Source organism: Stegostoma tigrinum, chromosome 2, assembly GCF_030684315.1.
Source record: "Stegostoma tigrinum isolate sSteTig4 chromosome 2, sSteTig4.hap1, whole genome shotgun sequence".
Taxonomy (NCBI): Eukaryota; Metazoa; Chordata; class Chondrichthyes; order Orectolobiformes; family Stegostomatidae; genus Stegostoma; species Stegostoma tigrinum.
In genome coordinates, this window is record NC_081355.1 from 91,034,517 (window position 1) to 91,058,008 (window position 23,492).

Consider the following 23,492-nt stretch of genomic DNA (forward strand, 5'->3'; position numbering starts at 1 on the left):
TCAAGTTTATTTTATTTTATTAGCTAGTATCAAGCCATATTGATAACATTAGGACTTAAAATTCTGCGTACATCAACAGTCATACCATATTTTTAGAAATAACTATGCAATAATGAAGACTATCACTTAGGATGACATAAACAAATTCACCAGAATCAGTTGTCAGTACCATGCAATAGTAGCATAATTTTAAATAGAAATATAACAAAAGAATAGATTGGTCTCCTCGACAGATTTTCAGAGCTATACATTTATTCTATTTTAAAATACATTAAAATGACACTCATTGCCATAACGCTAAAGCTTCAGTTATTACATCAACTGGAGAAATATACAAACCACTCATAAGTAGTTCACAACAGGCAGACAGAATAATTTTGAAAAGGTTTGCATTTATGAAGCTACTACTAGTCACAATTTCTTCTTAATGTTAAGTGTGAAAATAAGCACACTTTAATCGATCCTTATTTCACCTATAAGGAAGTGGCTAAAGTCAACTTTGTTTAATCACACTGCAATGCAAATCTGCAAAGAAGAATGAGAAACAGTTTTATTTATGGTTTTTAACTGAAGTGCAAGAACTAACAGATGTGGGATTTCACAAACCATTGCAAGTGGCAGGACAGGTTTGAAAATCATACGCAAGTCTATCATTATTTTTGTAAATAGAGGCACAAGAGCTAAACGTTCATACATCACTAAGTAAAAACCAGAAGAAATACAGAAGCTGGAAATCAGAAACATCAACAGATATTGCTGGAAAAGCACTGCAGGTCTAATAGCATCTGTGGAGAGAAATCAGAGTTAACGTTTTGGGTCCACAAACCCTTCTTCAGTTTTGAGATTTACCAGCAGCTTCTGTTTTTGTTTTTGGTTCTTATACATCACTGGTTACCCAGAAGGAATAAAACAGTAAACAGTAAGTCATGGAAATGAGCATATTAGTCAAACTGGAGCTCCATTTTGAAAGAGACGAGTCAGACCAATATCTCATATACCCGTCTCACTGTTGTTTTCTTCTCAGTAGGCCTCAGCTTGCACTGTGCTGCCTATTCATGTGTACTACACTTGAGAAAAGATGTCAAGCCCTTGGAGAGGGTACAAAATAAATTTATGAAAACGGGGAAGCTAGAGAACCGGAGATTTTTCAGAGAAGAGAACAGTGAGTTTGTAAGTGTTTCTAACTATAAAGGAGTTTGATAATACTGGTAATAAATGAGAATTACTGTTCCCATTATACAAAGTTATAATACTTTTAGTCTTGTACTGATAAAAAAACTATTTACAAAGATGTTGAAGGAAAACATTAACTTTATTTAAGGAACATCTTATAGTGGCTTCAAAATGCTGCGCGAGAGACTGTGATCACTCATAATTGCATCAAAACCTGCGATAATGGACACTATCTCGTTAGCATATCACAGTCAGTCTTAATCAGTATAGTCAGTAGTTAACAAAAAGGTGTAGTTTTAAGATAGTTGACAAAGGAACTACAGTGAAGGTGAAAACTATTTTTTAAACATGACAGGTTAATAGGACTTGGAATGCGCTGTTCAACAGGATGTTAGAGGAAGCTTCAATAATAATTTTCAAAAGTGAATTGGATACATGCTTGAAATGGTAAAATTATAGAGCTATTGGGAAACATGCAATAGCTTATTCGAAGAGTTGGCACAAACTCAATGAGATGAATGATTTCATTTTGTATTGTAAGATTTGATGAGCTGAATTTTGCTGGTTCTGTTATATTTTCAACATTGGGTTTAACTAGTGTTAAGAATTTGGAAATGGCTGTGGTGGGACATTGGTCTCAAGGGCATCCAATTAATAAACCACATTTGACAGCAATATAAAACTAAGGAAGACAGGCGGACGAGGGAAGTGGGATGCTCAATACAAAGGGCCCGCAGCAATGTCAGGCTGACAGCCTTAACAGGAGAGGTGACCTTTGACAAAGAGATTTGAAGTTTGTGTCATAAATAAATTAGGGTGATTAAGAAGGCATTTAGTACGCTTACCTTCATTGCTCAGATCTTTGAATATAGGATTTGGGCTGTCATGTTGAGATTATACAGGATGTCGGTGAGACCTCTTCTGGAGTACCCTGTCCATTTCTGGCTGCCTGTTATAGGAAGGATATTATTAAGGTGGAGAGGATTCAGAAGAGATTTACCAGAATGTAGCTGGTAATGGAAGGTTTGAGTTATAAGGAGGCTGGGACTTTTTTTTCACTGGAGTGTAGAAGATTGAGGAGTGACCTGATAGAGGTCTCTTAAATCATGAAGAGTGTAGATAAGGTTAACGGCAGGTGTCTTTTCCCTAGGGTGGGGGAGGTGCAAGCCAGACGGCATATTTTTAAGGGGAGGAGAAAAATTTTAAAGAGACATAAGGGGCAATTTATTTACACAGAGAGTAGTTCATGTGTGGAATGGACTTTCAGAGGATGCGGTGTTGTGGGTATGGTTATAACATACAAGACATTTAGATAAGTACATGAATAAGAAATGTATGGAGTGATATAGGCCAAGTGCAGGCATACAGGACTACTTTAGTTTGGGATTATGGTCAGCATAGTCATCTTAGACCAACGGGTCTGCTTCCATGCTGTATGACTCTATGACAAGGGGAAACCTACTGGAGGCTTCAAAATGGAGGTCCTCAGGAAGGCCTCTTTTAGCTAAAAGAGGAGGACAGATACTTCTAGTTTCTCGGGACATCGCAGAATGCAGATATCTCAGATTGACAGATCATAACTAGTGAGAGGACCGTAACCGACAAAATTACTTTCACATTTGGCAAACCATCACCAATGCCAGCTTCCAATCTATTTTGTACATCTCAGAGTTAGTATATTACACCATTTTACTTCTATTCATTTGGCACTTTTGTTTGTGTTTCTGTTTCTTTCCCCACTTGTTATTTTGCACCCCTCCCTTCCATTTATCTCTGCAACTTTAACAGGGAAAGACAGTAGCCTTCAAAATCAGAGATAGTAGGAACTGCCGATGCTGGAGAATCTGAGATAACAAGGTGTAGAGCTGGATGAACACGGCTGGCCAAGCAGCATCAGAGGAGCAGGAAAGCTGACATTTCAAGTTTCTGAAGAAGGGTCCAGACCCAAAACGTCAGCTTTCCTGCTCCTCTGATGCCTTGTTATCTCAGCCTTCAAACTCAAATGAGTTTTAATCAGACAAGGTTGCATTGGAATTTAAGTAGTCACATGTTAGTTTGTCAGTTATTCATGGTCAGTGAAAGAAAGGTATATAGAGATACTACCCAGTGCTGAAGGCAAGATGGAGTAGTGGGGAGGCTGATTGCTAAATTTTGTAGCTATGAGGGGTAGGAACGCTGATTAGTATTTCAGGTTACTCAGAAATAAAAAGGTTGATAACCGTACATCAACTCTACATTCAGTTGGAAGGTCGAGCATTATGAATTCTAGAGATGACTTCTTAACAAAAATGCAGGTGGATGCTAGTGCTACATGTTCCCATTCTGAAAAATGGCCATAAGCCATTTGAAATTATGCAGTTTTGATTTGATCTCTGGCAAATAATTCAACACTCTAGTTGCTGAGGAAGGGTGTAGCCATTAATTGAGTGTGGGAGAAGGAAGTCTCAGGTGGTGCACAGAAAGACGTGGAACCACAGGATCACAAATCAAGGAATCACATGCAATTTGAGAACAAAACACAAACATGAAGAAAATACAATTTTCACATTCTCGTCCATGATTTAGAAATTGAAATGTTTCTTCTGACACATGTCTAGAATAGATAGAATTCTGTCCCAGCATTAACATTAGGAGAATAATCAGCAGATAACCTTCTCTTGTATATCTCTGGCAGTAGGGTATAGACTCATATTACTGACTCTGCACCCTAATTTCAGTCTAAGCTTCTGAAAGCTTAATGACATCCCAGTGAAGCTGTGTAGATTCCAGTGCTGTACAATATGTGGTACAAATATAATTTTGCAAGGATTAAGTATGGAATATAATGATCCCCCACTCTGTGCTGCTGAGGAGACTAAGTTTCAAAAGTGTTTCAGAAAACTCTCCAGTCTTCAGAACCATTGCTGAGGCATATGCATTATATTTTCAATGTTTATTATGGACAGCCCTTGCACTACATACTTTATGCCTGCGAGGACCCAGTCTAATTAACTCCTACCCGCAATGTTTAGACAAATTAGGTTGTCTTTAAGTAAGTGTTTCTACTGTAGGCAATTAATTGGGATGCACGCCAATGTGACTGAACTGTTGCAACCTCTGAATATTATATGGCTGTGTGCATAGGAATAATGAACTTTACAAAAGCAACAACTGACAGCATTGATATATTTCCAATGAATGACTGGATACCAGCAGTTGCTTAAAATTCAAAGTTGTCATAACCTTTACTTCCACTGACATGGATTTATGATTCAGAAGGTTGTCTTGGAGTAAGTTAATTAGGTCAATCAAGGAATTTTGTTGAACATTATGTTTACTAGATTTGCTTCTCAGTGAGGCTAAGGAATCTAAATATGAAATAGTAATGTTTAGTCAGAACCCAGCAATATTTTGTCATTGTGGGAATACTGCAATTGGCAAAATTAGTTGATTTATTTATTAACTGTTTAAATGGCATAAAATGTGAACATAGACACACAGAAGGGATTGAATAGATAAGATGTGATGATAAGGAGTACAAGTTTCTTTGTAAGAAAGGAGGAACTGAATATCTTCACATTTTAACTTAGTTTGTTTAGACAATAAGCCACAGATTTAATAAAAAGAATTATAAATACCACTCAAATTTGGAAACAATTGATAACAGCATGTTCAATTACCAAAATAGCTTGCAGGTATACAGTCCTCTGATCAATTGTAAACTATAGAATTATGGCATGAAATAGAAGTTTGACTAGCAGAGGAAATTGAGAGCATCTGATTAGCTGTTGGCGTATTATGTTTGGGCAACCAGAACTTAAGGATAGAGTTTAATTTTGTTTATAAGTTGTAAAATTCATTATGGGCACAATCTTTAATCAAATGTTGGCATGTATAAATATAGGGATTGCTTGAATAAATCCTATTATTCTTCAAATGCTTTCTCATTTGTCAGTTCTTTCCATCACCTTCCTGTTCACTGTATAAAAACCCTCTTCCCCACTTCTCTAAAATCACCCTCCCATCAATGATTAAATGTTCACCTATTCCCCTCTATTAGCATTTCAATCCCCCAAAATTCACCTCTCAAAATTTCTCAAGATACAGCCATTATATGTCATATTTACTTATAACCTTCAATTTTCTGTTTGTGGGATTAAAGAGGAAGAGAGAGTTTTCAGAATAATCTGTTCTTTTTATCATAAAAACAATGAGATCTTAATTTACAATGAATAGAATCCACAGAGAAATTAATTTATTTTAATAATATAATCACCAGTTTTTTGTCTCAGTCCCTTTTGTAGAATACTCTTTCTAGATTTCAAAATACTGTTGGATGGTAATAATGAGATGCAGTTGCACATTATTTTAGATAATTGGAAACCTTTAGCAAAAGAGTTACTTGAGAAACTTAATTGTTGAGAACTACTTGACCATTAATGCTTATTCTACATTTCAACTGTTTCGTTGGCTCTTGCATTATATTACATTAATAATTTGTTAGCTGTTTTACCCTTTATACAAAGTAAAAGTTTTGAAAGAAGTTAATATTTCACTACAATTTGAATCCTCTGTAAATAAATAAGATATGAACATCTTCTAGATTAGTTATTTACACAGAATTTTAGAAATGCTTGTATTTGTTCAAACATTCTTTTCATTTTTGATTTGGTTAAACTTAACAGCTAAAAGTGACAAGATTTGGTAAACTGAATTTTCAACAAACAGTATAAAACAAAAGATCTTACAAAATACAGGCACAACAAACAACCTAAGCTGCATGTTAGCTAGGAACCTACATTCAGAATAATGTTATTCGCTCTTCTAGAATTGGCTTCTTGGCACTTGCAGCGTATGCTGACTTAATGACTGAAAAAAATAGTGCATTCTGTTCCTAGACCAAGGAAACACATCGTACAGTTCTGTCAATCTACAATTGTTCTACAAACATGCCTTACAGGGCTCAAACTCTTACTACCCAAAGGTATTTATCATTTGACAATTTGTTGATCAGTTCCCAACAGATATTGTCAAATTGTACATTTTCAGTGGGTGATCCATCAGAAAATTTATTCCAAACAGAGCTTGTGTATTCATTTCACTCCTGCTGAAATTCTCCACAGTCAAGTATGCTTTAAACCAATCTGTTAGTGCATCGACTTAGTTATGGAGTCCCCATTAGTATGTAGAATGTCAGAGCAACAATTAAAAGCAGGCAGAAAGGAGAGGAGAAGGTTTGATAAGCTGCAGAAGGCATAAATAAATCTTCATACTTGTAGATGCTGACAACATCTTCAGATACTGGTGGAGAGTCAATGTCATGTCGAGTGATTGAACCTTTCAAGTTAACACAAGCATAAAATGTAGCAAAAGTTGCAAAAAGATTAGTGACATAAAATTTAATGCCATTATTTCAAATACATTTATATGTTAGAAACTTACTTCCTTTGAAACATTTCTGTTGTGATTTTTTTCATCAAACCTAGCAATAAATCACAGTTGAAATTATATAACCTGTTTTCCTCTTTCAGATATAAGTTTGGCGAATGAATATACCACTTTGTATTACCAATGCTAAGTTTCACTGGTGTTTCCAAATGGATAGGGTAGGAAAATGGAATTGAGAAAACTCAACTTTGATCTTGCTGGATGGCAGAATAAGTCTGAGATACAGTATGGCTGAAGCTTACCACTTGTTTCTTATTTTATATTCTTAAACAGCACTGTAGCTGCAGTAGCTGAATTAGTGACTGTTTTGGTAATCTGACTGAGTGCTAAAACTATTCTTGTCAGCATATAACATGGGAATGAACAGGGGCATTATTAAAAGATGCAAAGTGAGTAGAAGCATAGAACCAAAGTTGCACAGAATTGCAGCTAGATATGGTGAGATCCAGTACAGCAAAAATATAATGGGTCATTGCTTATAACATTTGAAAGTGTTAATAGTAAAACCTACTGTAAAAAGTTTCCTTATGTTAAGATATGTTTTAAATTGGCAATAAAAGCAAAATTATAAATGTTCACATTAGTTACATGCAAAGATGAGTTAAATTTTAAAAGATGCAATTTATAAATCTCCTTAAACATCCAAATATCTGAATGATCTGTCACATTATTAATCAGTTAGCTGCATCAGGTTAAAAAAAATCAAGATATTGTTGATAACTGTCATGCAATTATGACTTATCATAACAGTGCTACAACATATTAAAAACATGCAGACTTACCTTGTATGGCAGGTCCCCATGCAAATAAGTAGTACCAGCTCAAATGAAGATCAATGATGGTTTCATCTCTAGGGACATAAACTGGTCGTTTAAATCGGCAAGTCACTCGGTTGTTCTCAAAAATGCCTTCTTCATCCCTGGCTGGATTTCTTTTTATCTCTTTGGCCCACTGTCCAACATTGTAAAAGTGCTGGATTCGAACTCTGCCATTGTCATCATGCACGCAGGCCATTACATCATCACCTCCCTACAAAGAAAAAGAAATGCATCATTTAACACCTAGGTGAGCATTGGAATTCAGCATAATTACCATACTCAGGACATAATAAATTCATACAGCTTCATAACGTTTAAAAGAATAAAGCAAAATATCAGAAGGCAAACATAACTTAATGAGGTAAACAAATGCTCTCTGAAATAAATCAGAACAGTACTTTACTGTTGATAATACAATTAATTGAAAGGGAAACACTATCAATTAGCAGTGAATGTATCCAGGCAATATTGACTTAAGAATAGTTTAATATCTTAGTCTAAGTGACTGCAATATCATAGGTGGAAATGGGCTACATCTAGAATTCTTACATCATAAATATTTTTGTAATAATAGCATCATTATGATAGTGTCTTTAGGTGCCAAATATCAGAATTGACGTGGAAGTACCCAAATTACAATGTATAACAACAGTTCTTTAAAAAAAACCTGTTTCAGTTCTTCCACTGAGACTTCAGCTCCAAACATAACACTAAAGAATTTTGCCTCTTCTAACCAGTTCAAGAAAGAAAATCAGCCAAATTATTGTCCCGTGCATGGCAAAGTTGGCATGAAGCTGCAAGAAGAACATCTGAGGAGTATTATAAATGAGGATTATGTCCTTGGAGGAATAGACATCATCAAGTGGATAGAATCTTGCAGGGGCTTTGTGATGTGCTTTAAATCAGGTGTGTATGACAGGATTCCTTGGTAATCCATCTATCTGGCCCGTGATACTGTTCCAAACATAGAACGTACAATTGAAGATTCTGCAAGGAGCTGCTTCACCAATCAGCAGTGGCTTCTCTTTTTGTTTTTGTGCATTGGGTGTGGGAGAGAAATGGACTCTTATTGCAAGCGCATAGAGCTGTGCAGTTATGAATAGATCCATGGAGCTTGAGGCCTGTACATAGAGCTGCAACAGCAGAGGCAACAGGGAGAGAACAGGCTCTGCATTTGGAAGAATTTGAGATTCTCTTACATTCATGTGCTTGCACCTTGAAGGAAGCTGTTAGGGTTGCCCATGACAGAGTGGCACAAAATGGCTGATGGCTGCCCATAGCTAATACAGTTGCTGGTGGCTGACAGTTGTTATAGCGTGTGGGAAAATATTTGCTTAATATAGTCTCTGCAAGTAGAATAGCAGCTCTGCATAATCAGGGTTATTTAAATAAGATAGAATGTGCAGCTGCAATTGCTTACATAGATAAGAACTTTTCATACTAATTAGTTGATTCTCTTGAAATATTTAATCAATCTGTTACAATGTTAAAGTAGGTTTTAGTAAAGCCTCTTCAGATAATCAAAGAAACAGGTTCTTAAGTAGTTATAGATCCACATATACACAAAAAGCCATTAAAAGCGTTAGAAGAAGGAATTTAAACCAGTTTCAGACAGTAAAAGATCCCCCACCCCCAATCACTACAGGGAGGAATGAATACAGAGATTAGCCGACTTTGGAATATGGATTGAATGAACACATTAAAATACAACTTGTTAGCTAATAGATGTAACCGCATAACTTTGTTAGAACTGATCAAAAATCATTATTCTTTTGTATTCCCTGTAATGAGAAATTTAAAAAGGTTCCTGAAGTGAGAGGCAAGTATTCAATTAATTGGCAGCTGGCAAATGTTATTTGAATATAGTATCCTTTGTGAAAAGCCTGAAAAAGAAAGATAAGAAAGTCTGGGAAAACATCATGAAGGACTGGGGGTGGACCATAAGCCTATCTATCTCTTGGTAATTCAGTGATATGATTAGCTTAATTGGAAATATACTGAAATTGCTCATGCAATCTTGAACTGTGTAAGATGCTGTACCAGAAAGCCAATTACAAAGGGATAACTCAGCTCCTCTGACCAATCGTAATGGTGTGGGGGGGGGGGGGAGAAGAGGAGGTGCAGGGCAGGTGGAGGCCTGTGCGCTCTAAGTTTACACAGAATAATTTAAGACATTTTGAAGCTTTTTGTGTGCCTTATTGTTGTACCTTATTGCACTCAGAAATGAAGCTGTAAATCACAGTAAAGGTCACCTGACACCTACCACCAGACTCGGACTCCCACTGGAAAATAAAATATCTGACAGATGCAGTCAACATGGCGGGATGCGTGGGCTCATGGGCCAGGGGTTGGGGGGGGTGGGATTGTTACTTAAGAGTGAGTGAAGGATTGAATGAGAGAGAGAAGGGAGGATTATGCGAGTGCTCAAGGGAGGGATGGGGAGAGTGTGTGTGTGGAGTGTGGAGGGAGTACACGCATTCAAAATTGGGACAGGGCAGTATGTTTGTGCATACATGCATGTGGGAGATGGTGAGACAAAGTTAGGCAGACATGCTCACCCATCCCTTTCTCCTTTCCCAAAAAACCTGCCACACGGCAAGCTGGAAGAGGAGAAAACACAGACAACAAAGGCAATTTTATTGGCACTCCATTACTGTATGAACTTTGCTGAGGTTAGCTGGGAGTAGGTACCACCAGAGAAGAATGCAAGTAGTGGTAATTAAACATAACTTAGCTCAGCCGTGGCCTCTAACTCCTCCTCCCCGCTTTTGAGTGCTCAGAACTTGGGGACCTAGACTGTCTCCTGCACTGCTTCTTAAGTAAAAAGGCAAAAAACAAAGGTTTTAATAGTTAACTCTGTCTCTTGACACTTCTCAGTGGTCACCTTCATTCGTTACTTATTTACTTAAATTACTGAGTTATTGCTTTGGACTTTTTCAAATTGAAATTCATGTTTACTGTTACACTAAACATTAGCTTTCTGAAATTTGCTAATGAGCCCCGAGAGTAAGGGGAAAAACTGATGCGTGACCTCACAACAACCCCATGCAACAAGGTTGGAAAATGCTGCTCTCAATCAGTCGATCCTCTGTGTTTCAAACTTGCTGATCTCATAATCCTTGTTATTAAAAAAGAACTCTGTACAGATTTTAGAGAAGCAGCCTCGCTTGCTATTGAAGCAGAGCAGCATGTTATTGAAACCCCAGGAGGGAAACAGCTCAAAAGACTCTTCAGAACTCAATTAATTACTCAGGTATTCTCATCATTCTATTTTTTATCATTTTATCTTACTTCCTTCTTCCTCACCAAATACAGAGCAAACCCCAATCCACTATTCACACTGATCACATTAGAATTCGCTGATCATATGATTCAAATCTCACTCACCTGACCGAATAAAATGCCACATAATAAGTGCATTCTTTTCTGCATGACCATATTCAACTGAAGTAACCGAGCAAAAGGTAAGTTATTCTTTAACACTAGAAACTCAAATGTAATGGAGGGTCTACGCCCAAACGTCAGCCTTCCTGCTCCCTTGATGCTGCTTGGCCTGCTGTGTTCATCCAGCTCTACACCTTGTTACTTCAAAAGTTATGATAGGCCAAGCTATTCTTCCTCACACCATGATGCCCTTGAGGATATTCTCTCTGTCTCTTATCCTGGTTCCTTCCCTGGAGAAACCCAAGGATCAGCATCATTAAAAGATAAAGGGCAGCTCAAGTTCCAGGAGATTATTCGGATGGCTCTTTACATAGTTAGTGGCTTCATCATTACAGGTTCTGCTTCAGCATTCTTGTGTTTCTGTCCTATCTGTTACTCTGAATGAGCAGGCTGAATGCTTGGCATAAGTTATTGTCTTGAAAAAAATTGTTGAATTATGTAGGTTGACTCCAGGTATTTTCATTCCCCTTAGATCTGTGTATTCAGTGATCATCAGGAATACCAGCAAAATGATCCCAAAAACCTTGAGATAACACAGACTGTAAACTGCCTCTGCCCTCCACTTGGAATCTGGAAGCTCAGGTACATGACGGTGGTTAATCTGTCCCTGCTAATCTGGCACCAGGGACTATCACTGTGTGTTAGGTGACAGCAGGACAAGACATAAAAACATGACGCAATCGCAGTCAAAGCTCCCACCAGCACTCAGTCTGGGTTCACAAATTATGCCCAAATGGCTATTCTGCAAAACAGAGGGCTGTTGAACCAATGGAATATTTCTTCAAAAAAAAACTTAATGCTATTTATAAAATTCAGGTAATGGGAAAAGCTGTGAAGAGTTGGGAAAGGTATGGTGTACTGTTGTCAAATCACACAATTTAAAGTGAGGACACCAATGCATGTTATCTATAATTAGATCTTATTCTGATTTAGCAGAATTTGAGGGGTATTCACTCAGTGGGTTTACTGTTTGGAGAGATATAATTACACATAAATTAAGTAATGTTAACCCATATTTATCAACTGTTAGTTTTGGCATTATTTATTGAAATATATCTGCTTTGTGGCAGACTTTGAAATGTAAACTTCACTATTACTAAATGAGAAACAGCACAATTACATGTATAGAGATAGTAGGAACTGCAGCCAATTACACGTGTATGCTTGATTAGATTCTGCATGCACATTTCAATTAAATTAATGCAGTAAAGAAACAATGAATTACTGTGTGGGGAAGTGTGGCTTACCATTAGTTTGTCTGATGAAAATCCAACTGCAACCCAACCATCTGTATCAGCGCTTAGTTCAAATTCCACATCAGCACCTATCCTGCGGTAACTGAGGAAGTAATCACACGTGTCTGCATCACAGCCAGGTTTCCCATACCTACAATCGGTAAGTAGGGACAGCCTGTTTTAAAAGTATGCATGTCACTGCAGCAATGCGTAGCCCTGTCCTATCAAACACATTTTGTAATCTGCCATCTTCATCAAACGAACAGTTTGAGAAATAAGTAATTGTAAATTGGAGTGGTTGCTGAATCCATATCTTCTAAGGATGCAGCATAATTGCAAGATTACTTGTTAGCATCCTGGTTTGCATTTAGGTCATGCACTTAAATATTGGCAACTTATTATGTAACATTGATTAACACATGTATTAATTAACAGTTTCAGAGGATGAGTTGCTTTCACTTGATGGCAAAGATAACAGGAAATCTTTAACAATAGCATTCTCAAATGTAATTGCCTAAACCCATTGGAGGAAGATTATATTCTCACATATCCCACAATCTAATTAGACAAATCAAGTAGTACAAAATTACATATTGTTACATCACAAAAGGTAACATTTTTGTAACCATTACCCAGATCCTCCAAAATACCTCATCAGTTATGTAATAGATTACTAGCAAAAATAGTGCAAAGCAAACCTAGACCTTGTCTTCACTTTTTTGTAAATTGCATGCAAATGTATTCTTAAACTAATGAGGTCACTTAAAAGATCACAGAACTTTGGAAGTAATACAGTCATGTGTGTATCTCCATTACACTTGGGTCTTCTCAATTATTGAGGGTCATCCATGTGACCTTCCATCCAAATCAATCTCCCCTCACAAAACTGGTCATTCACCTCTCTCTCCACCCTCACTCTTAACTCCAAGTATCCTCCAAATGTGCATGTCTGCCAGTTCTTTCACACTGCAGATTTTTAGGTGCAACTGATTTTACTACAATTTTCAGCATTTGAAAAAAAATTATCTTCATTGACACCTGTTTTATCTTTTCAATTTATCTACTGCACTGTAAGCATAAATCATATTAGGCACTGAAATGTTTCTACAAGTGACGGTTCCTAAAAATTAGTGTGGTTGAATGATGGTTCTATTAGTTCAAATTTAAATGTTCATGTTTAGAGAAGTGAATTTTAAACAGTCCTATTTAGAAAAGAAAAATATTGCTGGATAAAAGCAAAACCCCATGGTTTCCGGAAATCTGAAACAAAAAGAGTGTTGGAGAAATTCAGCAAATTTTGGAGCATCTGTGGATGAAACAACAGAGTTAACACTGATTTCTTCAGAGACGTTCAGTGCTTTTCTTGGGCCATGAATGTTTATATTGACATGCTCATTTTAACTTCAAGCATTAGCTAGTCACATTTACAGGATATGGCGGCAAGAAGCTGTGGAGGTCAAGTGTCTGTCTATTCAAGAAAGAGGTAGATAAATGTTTAGATTTCAAAGACAGCAAGGGGTATGGGGACAAAGAGGGAATGTGGCAGTGAGATGGAGGATCAGCCACAATCATATTGAATGGTGGGGCAAACTTAAATGGGCAAATGGCCTATTCCTGATCCGAGTTTCTATGAATTGACTAGTGAGATATTCAACACATTGGTTTTAATTTTCCAAAGCTCATTTGAATCAATGACAGTCCCATTAGATTGGAAGATAGTGAATGTAACTTCTTTTTTCAAAAAGGGAAGGACACAGAAGGCAAGAAACTACAGGACAGTTAGATTGACATCAAAGGGAACATGTTAGTAGATATTATTAAGTAAGTTATGACAGGCTACTTGGATAAGCTAAAGGCAATCAGGCAGAGTCAACAGGGTTTTGCGAAAGGGAAACTATGTTTGACCAATCTGTTGCAGTACTTTGAGGAAGCAATGTGTTGTGGATGAAAAGAACCAGTGAATGTAGTATACTTAGATTTCCAGAAAGTTTGATAAAGTGCCATTTCAAAAGTTATTGCAGAAAATAAAAGTTCATGATGGCACAGGTGGGTTACATATTGGTACAGCTAGAAGACTGACTGGCAAACAGGAGGCAGAGAGTAGGCATAAATGGGACCTTTTCCAAGTTTAAAAGTTGTAGCAAATTGTGTGCCACAAGAATCTCTGCTTACAATGTACAGAAATTCGGTAGATGAACAGAAAGAAGGCAAGGTCATCGAATTTGCTGTGGTACAGTGATAAGTAAGAAAATAAGTTGCATAAAGAGCTTACAAAGGGATACTGACAGGTTATGTGAGTGGGCAATGAGGTCGCAAATGGATAATAATGTACAATAATGTGAAATTGTTCATTTTGGCAGGATGAATAAAACAAAAACATGATCTAAATGGTGAAAGATTGCATAACTCTAATATATAGGGAGATCCGGGTGTCCTAATGCATGACTTGCAGAAGGTTAGCATGTAGGTACAGCAAATAATCAGGAAAGCTAATAGAATGTTATCATTTATCACAAGGGGTACAGAATACAAAAGTAGTTAGATTATGCTTCAGTTATAAAGAGCACTGGTAAAGCTGAATCTGGAGTACCAAGCATAGCATTAGTTACCTTAGTTAAGTTCCAAATTCCACATTGAGATGTTCAGGGAAAAGAAGCTTAAATTATTTACAAAAGTTACATGCTTCTCACCATCTGCAAAAATTCAATACACCTGACCCCGTAACTTTCCAGTTCAACTCTTTAAAATTTGAACTGCTGATATTTTGTGTTGAAATTATGTAGAAATTACAAGACAGAAATGATTCATTCAGTTCAACTGAGCCATGACAGTGTTTATTCCCCTCATGAGCAGCAGTCTTGACTCCCCTTGTTTCCATGTTCCACAACAAATTTCTTCCATTGTCAACTTACTTTCTTTTCACAATAATAACTTGGTCTCTGCTTTAATCATTAACCATGGAAGTGCCTTTTGGTATAAGACATTTTCTACCAAGTTTGTTGTAATCTTGATCTTTATAATCCCTATAATTATGCAAATATTGTCATTTTGCGATTTCATTCAAATTCCTTTGAAAGCCACAGCTGAATTTACATCCACCACACCTTCAAGCAATGCAGTCCAGATTCTGACTACACATTGTTTTAAAAATGTTTTATTTAGGTTGCCCTGTGTTGCTCCACCACTACAAAAGGAATACCTCTTAATTTTGTTACTGTCAGGAGAACAACCCAGCTTCTCCAACCTATCCTCACAACTGATGTTCCTCACCTTTGGAACTATTCTCATAGCTCTTTTCCGCACCATATTCACACAAAGTATGCAACAAACATTGAAAAGTATGTTAAGTTGACAGCAGTGGGGAGAGGGAAACACAAACTCTTGGATTAGAGGATATGACAAGTGAGAGAGGTTTCAGGTTAAGAGATAATGGGAACTGCAGATGCTGGAGAATCTGAGATAACAAAGTGTGAAACTGGATGAACACAGCAGACCAAGCAGCATCTTAGGAGCACAAAAGCTGACATTTCAGGCCTAGACCCTTCATCAGAGAGGGGGATAGGGAGAGGGTTCTGAAATAAATATGGGGAGAGGGGGAGGCGGACCGAAGACTCCCTTGTCCACTCCACACTCCCCTTCAACCCCACCACACCCAGCACCTTCCCCGGCAACCACAGGAAGTGCTACACTTGCCCCCACACCTCCTCCCTCACCCACATCCCAGGCCCCAAGATGACTTTCTGTATCAAGCAGATGTTCACCTGCACATCTGCCAATGTGGTATACTGTATCCACTGTACCCGTTGTGGCTTCCTCTACACTGGGGAAACCAAACAGAGGCTTGGGGACTGCTTTGCAGAACACCTCTGCTCGGTTTGCAATAAACAACTGCACCTCCCAGTCGCGAACCATTTTAACTCCCCCTCCCATTCCTTAGATGACATGTCCATCCTGGGCCTCCTGCAGTGCCACAATGATGCCACCCGAAGATTGCAGGAACAGCAACTCATATTCTGCTTGGGAACCCTGCAGCCCAATGGTATCAATGTGGGCTTCACAAGCTTCAAAATCTCCCCTTCCCCCACTGCATCCAAAAACCAGCCCAGCTCATCCCCTCCTTCCACTGCATCCCAAAACCAGCCCAGCTCATCCCCGCCTCCCTAACCTATTCTTCCTCTCAACTACCCCTCCTCCCACCTCAAGCCGCACCTCCATTTCCCACCTACTAACCTCATCCCACCTCCTTGACCTATCCATCCTCCCCGGACTGACCTATCCCCTCTCTACCCCCCCACATATACCCTCCTCTCCACCTATCTTCTTCTCTATCCATCTTCGGTCCGCCTCCCCCTCTCTCCCTATTTATTTCAGGACCCTCTCCCCATCCCCCTCTCTGATGAAGGGTCTAGGCCCAAAACATCAGCTTTTGTGCTCCTGAGATGCTGCGAGGTTTCAGGTTAATGTTAGTTTGACTTTTCAAACATACCAGTTGAGTTTTGAAGTCAAACAACACATCCGCCTAGAAAAAGTAACTATCAATTTCTTACACCCATGAGAGAGGAAACGGCAGACTAGGTGGTATCTTTTCTCAAATTAAGTTGGTTTTGTGGTAAACAAGAAGTTGAATTTTACAGACAAATCTGAAATAGGTGGAGAATGAAATTAAGTTGTTTAGGTTGAGAGAATTTCTGGCAGATTGAGATTCAATGGGGGAATAAACAAAAGGTTTGAAGATCAAGTGAGTGACAACAGAGAAAAGCAGAGGGAATTATAGAAGGACTAAGCAGATACTACAAAAAAGAGATGAAAAGCGGAGTGACAGAGACGGCAGGAAGGGCGAAAAATAGCTGCAACATGAATTTTGGGGCTTGTAATAAATGTCAGGGGCAGGAATGTCACATGTCCAATTGGATGAAGAGATATGGTGGGGAGCCATCAATAGCCATATTTTCTGCACATCTCTACATTAAATGCAGAGATAACACAGTGTGGAGCTACAGGAGTACAGCAAGCCAGGCAGCATCAGAGGAGCAGGAAAGTTGATGTTTTGGGTCAGGACCCTTCTTCAGATCCTTTTTGTGAAGAAGGTCCCAACCCAAAACATCAACTTTCCTGCTCCTCTGATGCTGCCTGGCTTGCTGTGTTCCTCCAGCTCCACACTGTGTTATCTCTGACTTCAGCATCGACAGTTCTTACTATCTTTACCTAAAATGCACCCATCTTCTTTGCAACATCATGCCACCCATCGTCACTATCGACAGGAAAAGAAAAACTGAAGATGACAAGACAGAGATAGGGAGAAAAATGTTAAGAATTGAGGAAGGAGAAAATGTAGGTATGCAAGTGAACCTAAGTGGTTGGGTACTGCTATTTACCTCAGCAGGAGGTGAAGGAGAAGGGTAGATAGGAAATTAAGACTACAGTGTGATTTGGCTGATCAGTAATGTTGTTGGATTTATGGAGCAGCAACTATAATGTGTTGTTTATAGAAAAAGTGGTTTTTCAAAATATACTTCATGATTGTTGAATTCTGATCACCATGTGTCCAAATGGAAATCTGCAATTATCATGGTGAAGGTTTGCCAACAAAATATTAGATTGGAAATGTTGATATGTAAGCTTAGTTATTATAAGCGTAGCTTCACCAGATGGCATTTAGAAAATAAAGCCGAATTTCTGGTACCCACCTAAAGCAGCCTTTAGTTTTTCCACAATCATCTACCCGAATTTTTGCAAAAGGATCCACTGGAGGAGGGGATGGGAAAGCATAACCTGCAATACAAAAATATAAACCATGATTGCAATCAAAGAAAATATATACTTTAACATAACAACATTAAAGTTAGAATCAGGAGGAGCCCATTTCCCCTCTCAAGCCTGTTCTATCATTCAGTAAAATCATGGCCAGATCATAAAATCATGATTTGACTATGGCCTTATCTCCACTTTCTTGCCTGATCTCTTAACCCTCAACTCACTTGCAGAAAAAGATCTGTCCAACTCAGCCTTGAATATATTCAAAGATTCAACTTCCACTCTTCTCTGGGGTAGAGTTACTAATGATTAAATATCAGTGAGGAAATGCCTCTACATATCTGACATAGACACAAGATGCCTTAAAAGACTTTTTCCAAGGTAGGTCAGCGTCACAGGCTAAACCAGAATTTATTGATCATCTCTAATTGCCCTTGAGAAAGGAGTCAAGAATTGCCACAGTCCCAGGCATAAAGATGCCACAGTGCTGCTAGAGTGTTCCAGGATTTTGACCCAGCAATTAGGCAAGAATGATCACCCGATACAAATCAGGATGGTGTGGGTCTTCGAGAGGATGGAGGTGGTGATGTTCCCAGACATATGTTGCCATTGTTCTTTTGAGGTGGTAGAGATTGCAGGTTTCGAAGGTGTTGTCAAAGAGCCTGGTGAGCTGTTGCATTGCAAATTGTGGATGCCAACACGGTTGCTCTGTACATTGGTGGCAAGGGGAGTGAACCTCGAAGATAGTGGCTGGGATGCCAATAAAGTGCGCATTACATTCCTGGATGGGGTCAAGCTTCGTCCTGAAGAAGAGTCAGTTGACTCGAAATGTTAATTATGTTTCTCTCCCCACAGATGCTACCACACCTGCTGAGTTTCTCCAGCAACTTCTGCTCTTGTTTGTCTCAGATCTCTAACATTCACAATTCTTTGTTTTATTGAAGCTGCTTGAATCTTGTTGGAGCTGCACTTGTCCAGGGAACTGGAGAATATTTCCTCTCACTTCTGACTTCTGTCCTATAAATGATACACAGGTTTTGTGGAGATAAGGGAGGAGTCATGCAATGTAGAATTCCAGCCTTGGACCTGCTCTTGCAAACATAGTATTTACAGGCCTAGTCTAGGTCAGTTTCTTGTCAATAATAACTGCAAGGCTAGTGGTAGTTAGGGGTTCAGCAATGATAATGCCATTGAATGTCAAACAGAAATGGTTGGATTCTTACTTGTGGGACAAATGTTCATTTTTTGGCACTTGCATGGCACGAATGTGACTTCTTAATCATCAGCCCAAGTCTGGGTGTTGTCCAGGTCTTGCTGCAAATGCCTTTGGGTTTCTTCAGTATCTGAACAGTCACGAAAAGTGACCATTGTGCAATCATCAGCAAACATCCGCACTTGTGACTTTAAGTTGTAGGAAAGGTTATTGATAAAACAGCCGAAGATGTTGAACATATGATACTACATGAGAAACTTCTGCACCAATATTTTGGGACAGATGGCTGACCTCGGGTGACCACAACCATCTTCAGGCCATCGCGTACAGGGAATTTATCAGTTTTTAGAACCATTAATTTTCCTAATCTTTTTCTTACGTGTTGGTGATAATTTTAAGTATCACCTTCCAATTTGACTCCTTGACTATCTATTATTCTTTGGATGCTTTCTATGTCTTCTACAATGAAGATGTCCCTGCCATTTCCTTGTTTCTCAATAGTGTGAGATAAGGTGTAGGAGATACACATCATATTTGGGATTTGAACTTCAAAAGTACAAGCAGATAGATGTGGGTCATTTTTTGAGGATAACTTTTTTTATACACATTGGAAAGTTATTTGAAACAATAACCTAACTGAAGCAATCCTTTGAAAGTGTGTGATGGTAGTCAAGTACCTGGGTGGAACCCTGCAGAGTTAATGGATGGAACATTTATATTGCTGAGTTTACAACAGTTTAATATTGATTTCAGGACAGAAAGTTCAAGTCTCAGTTCAGAACAACCACGAGTTCAGTTCAGTTCTCTTAGAAGTAGAATCAAGCATTGAATCAAGTGAACCAATTACCCTAGCTGAAGTGCTGTTAGTGCAGGGAGATTGCAAGCCAGAACAGCTTATTTATAAATCTTCAAGTTCTTAAAACTGAGAAATTTTAGGCCATCAGAATTCTGAAAGATTCATGTTAGCAACCTTGGAAAGAAATGTGAAATATTTCCAGAGTCCAGGGAAAAGACTTTCTAAAAATGTACACTCCTTTGTCAACTACCTTCCTTTGATCTATCTAATCAGGCATGTCCAACATTAAGAAATCCACACTTGCGCAGTTTTTATTTGTTTACGCCTCTCTGGTGATTCTATAGTTGATCTTGAATTACTGGATTCAAAAGAATGCCCATTCTCGGCATTGGAGGATTTCATCAACAGTTACCCGATTTATCGTTTTCTCTCTTCACAAGCAGGGACACTACATTGGGCCAAACATTTACAGTGTAGTCAATCTGCATTTCAAAGAAAGTTTCAAAACATTAGTCAGAATTTATGCTATATCCTCACTGTCTTCCATCATAAACCTAGATTCATGCCATGAGGCCCAAGTAGTTTATGACCTTGAGTCAAAACATTTTTTCAGAATCATTCTTCTACAATTTATCCCCAAGAACTGTTCAACATATTTGACTGGTCCATTGATACCTCAGTCCCACTGACAATATTTATTTAACTTCAGCTTCATCTCTATATATTTATTTTTCATAAATAGATTCATATCTTTATCCTTGAGTAATCCTAATTATTTTACTTTTATGTATTTATTATATCTCAGATAATTGGATGTTATGTTTTAGTCTGTTTTTCACATTACCTCTGCCATTTCTGGCTTCCCTTTGTGCCTGCCTACAAAGATTTCAGTATCCTCATGACTTTCTTTAGTACTGTTTGTCCTGATTTTATCGTGTGCATAGTTGGCTAGTTGATTTTCTCTATTTATTCGTGGAGCTCTATATTTTGCTGCATCCTTTTGTCCAATAGAAGTATATGCGTGTGGTTATGGTATCTCAAATTTGAGAAGTTTTCATGACTAATCCAGTATTCCATTTGCTAAGTTCCCTGCTGAATTTTTTTGGACTTCATACCTTGACAACCATTATTTAAATCACCTTGATTTTCCTTCAAGATAAATGCAAACCAGAAGAGTGTAACAGCATTTTCCGCCATAAAGAACATTGACAAACCTGTTGATTAATATTCATCTTTGCCATGGATATTTATATTACTCTAAGCTGAATCTGAGTTGATTATTTATTATAACAAGACATGGTAGGTGGTAGTGATCAAGCACATATTTAGGTTGGCACAAGTTTTCCTGGGCATTTTGCCTGGGCAGTGATGCAATATAACTTTGTGATGTTTTTCCACTGTTAGAATCGTTATCCAATAGAACCAATCTTACATTTCCACGTGCACATATCTTTGATTCATTTTTCCAAGTTCCCTTAACTAAAACTGAATAAAACATTAAAAATGTGCTATTATTCCATGGGATCTGAAACCATAGATATTGGACAGTAAATAAAATTGGAGAATATAGAAGATACTTAGATTGCTCACAGGCACAACAATCAGAATACATAAAATTAATAGTGAAAATGTTTTCATTTAGTAATGCAAACAGCTAGCAGATAAAAATACATGTGGAACAAAATGACAAAAAGGCCTTTCAACTGATGGAGTTTATCCCTCTAGTATTACTGATAGAATATTAACTCATATTTCAGAATTTCACTACACCGAGTACAGAAAAGCATAATATTATGAAAGTCATTCTGAGGAAATAAATGAGCAGTCAAAGGAGAAGTTATTCAATGTGAAAACTGGTTCAGTCAGATGGAGGAGGATGGCAGTAGACTAGGACTGGAGGAAGAGAGGCGTCCTGCTGGGGGTAGGGGATGGCCGTACTGGGAACGATTTGTGGGTCAAAGCTTTTGCACCATTTTTGAACCTGTTCATCAAGTGTGGGCGTGTCGGCCACAAGAAAAGGGGCCTCCCCGCCCTGGCCCAGTGTAAAGTCACGGAATAGGATCAGGACCCTGGAACCATCCAAATTTTGTCATGTGGAAGAAAATGACGGATAAGTATGTGAGGCCCAACTGAGGTACGAGTTTCCAGGGTTTAAAGGATACTTAACTCAAACAGACCAGCTGTACACGGAACCTTTCAGTAAAATCTCAATAAGCAAAGCATGGATGAACATTCCATGCTCTGTAGCAATAAAACTGGTCACAGTTAAACCTTCCCAAAATAGAACTGGTGAACACAACACGTCTGGAATAAGAATGTCAAAATAACAGTGCAGCAGCCAGGCGTGCAAGAATAATTTCCCTGTTTTTTCAGTATTTCATTACGGTCAGCTCCTTCCTTCGCCCATCCAAGCTGTTAGCCCTCCGTCAGCGAAACCATTCCACCAACCTTCATCCCCCCAGTACCGGGTCTCGAAGAATTCAGCGGCGAAGGTACTGTAGGATTCCTGGTGCTGCTCAGTGCTCGATTCCTCCAGCTGCAGCCCGCTTTTCTCCAGGCCCATCCTCCCGCTCTCCGGCTCCGGTTCCCGGGCACCCGGACTTGCCGCTAAACCATCCTCAGCTGCTGGGTTTGCAGAAGCCGCGCAGACAAGCACCAGCAGCAGGAGGATCCCCGCCATGGCAGTGGGGTTACGCCGGGGAGTGAGAACTGCCGCTGACTAGTTTATTTTTGATTTATCCCCATGGTCTCTCTGCACATCCGCAAATCCATCTGCCGCACGCCAGGACATCCTTAGAACCAGTAACCTTCGCTGCCGACCATTGCGCATGATCCAACTCCCGCCGACTGTACCATAGTGTTTCCGTTCGTCAACACTGGGCACTCTCGGTTGTGATGCACAGATTATTAGAATTGGAACACAAGGCACAGTATCGCATCCGATTTCATCCTGTCGTCCTCTGCACCATGGAGATCATCATCACTGCAAACAAAAATAGATATAAATCTTATCCTTGCACAGCTAAAACCGTTCCCATTCTCAAATTTCACCTGGATGCCTGTAGACATTTTCATGGCAACTGTCAGTGTGACTTTAATGGTCACAATTTCCCCTCTATTCTCACCTCCCCGACCTATCTTCCTCTGAACTTGCAGCAGTCTTGTCCCTGGTCCACTCCCGCCAGAACTGAAAGGTAAAGGTGGCATTAATGTTGTTCGTTGGCCAATCTCTACCTTACAGAGACTGAACACCAACTCTCAGGTCTCCTTTTACCTGCACTATGACCGTTTCCCCATCAAACCACCATTGCCAAGAATAATATTAACTTCATCTTAAGATTCTCCCTCCACAGCCTCCAATCCGAGGCAGCCAAAATTTGAGTATTAGAGCTCCCCAGTTAAACGTAAAGGTAAAGTCGCCATAGTTCCAACAGGCATAGAGCTGCCCTCTCGTTATATACTGATGATGATTTAACCTGAGAGTCACTACGCCTCAGACAATGGGAGAGGTCGAAAAGGAGAGTCGTAGTAACCTCAACCAGTGCAAGAATTGAACCTACCCTGCTGACATTTCTCTGCATTGCAAACCAGCTGTTCGGCGAACAACTATAAAAGTAACAGCAGGGAGTCAG

General features: G+C 38.8%; 1 protein-coding gene across 10 annotated transcripts; it reads right to left on the reverse strand.

The window, feature by feature from the left end:
- Positions 1 to 23,080, reverse strand: LOC125463813 (DOMON domain-containing protein FRRS1L). 10 transcript variants are annotated; one of them, XM_048555580.1, is made up of 8 exons: positions 22,986 to 23,080; positions 22,309 to 22,843; positions 17,785 to 17,869; positions 12,110 to 12,272; positions 7,383 to 7,629; positions 6,595 to 6,634; positions 6,426 to 6,489; positions 1 to 525 (listed from the first exon to the last, which is right to left on the reverse strand). In XM_048555580.1, the coding sequence occupies exons 2-7, from the start codon at positions 22,538 to 22,540 to the stop codon at positions 6,471 to 6,473; spliced, it is 786 nt and encodes a 261-aa protein (XP_048411537.1). In that variant the 5' UTR covers positions 22,541 to 22,843; positions 22,986 to 23,080; the 3' UTR covers positions 1 to 525; positions 6,426 to 6,470. The 10 variants fall into 10 exon arrangements, 9 of the variants coding, with proteins under 9 accessions (XP_048411537.1, XP_059511478.1, XP_059511481.1 ...); XM_059655495.1 differs by lacking the exon at positions 6,595 to 6,634 and adding an exon at positions 2,019 to 2,122 and having other exon boundaries at positions 22,986 to 23,078; XM_059655502.1 differs by lacking the exon at positions 1 to 525 and adding an exon at positions 2,019 to 2,122.
- Between the last annotated feature and the right edge of the window lie 412 nt (positions 23,081 to 23,492).

Excerpts from the sequence above, each read along its gene's own strand:
- LOC125463813 (XM_048555554.2), bottom strand. The coding sequence starts at position 22,540 with ATGGCGGGGATCCTCCTGCTGCTGGTGCTTGTCTGCGCGGCTTCTGCA. Across the intron at positions 12,273-17,784 it reads AAAACTAAAGGCTGCTTTAG|GCTGTCCCTACTTACCGATT; the intron begins GTGGGTACCAGA and ends CTTTTAAAACAG. Across the intron at positions 7,630-12,109 it reads TTTCATCAGACAAACTAATG|GGAGGTGATGATGTAATGGC; the intron begins GTAAGCCACACT and ends TTTTCTTTGTAG.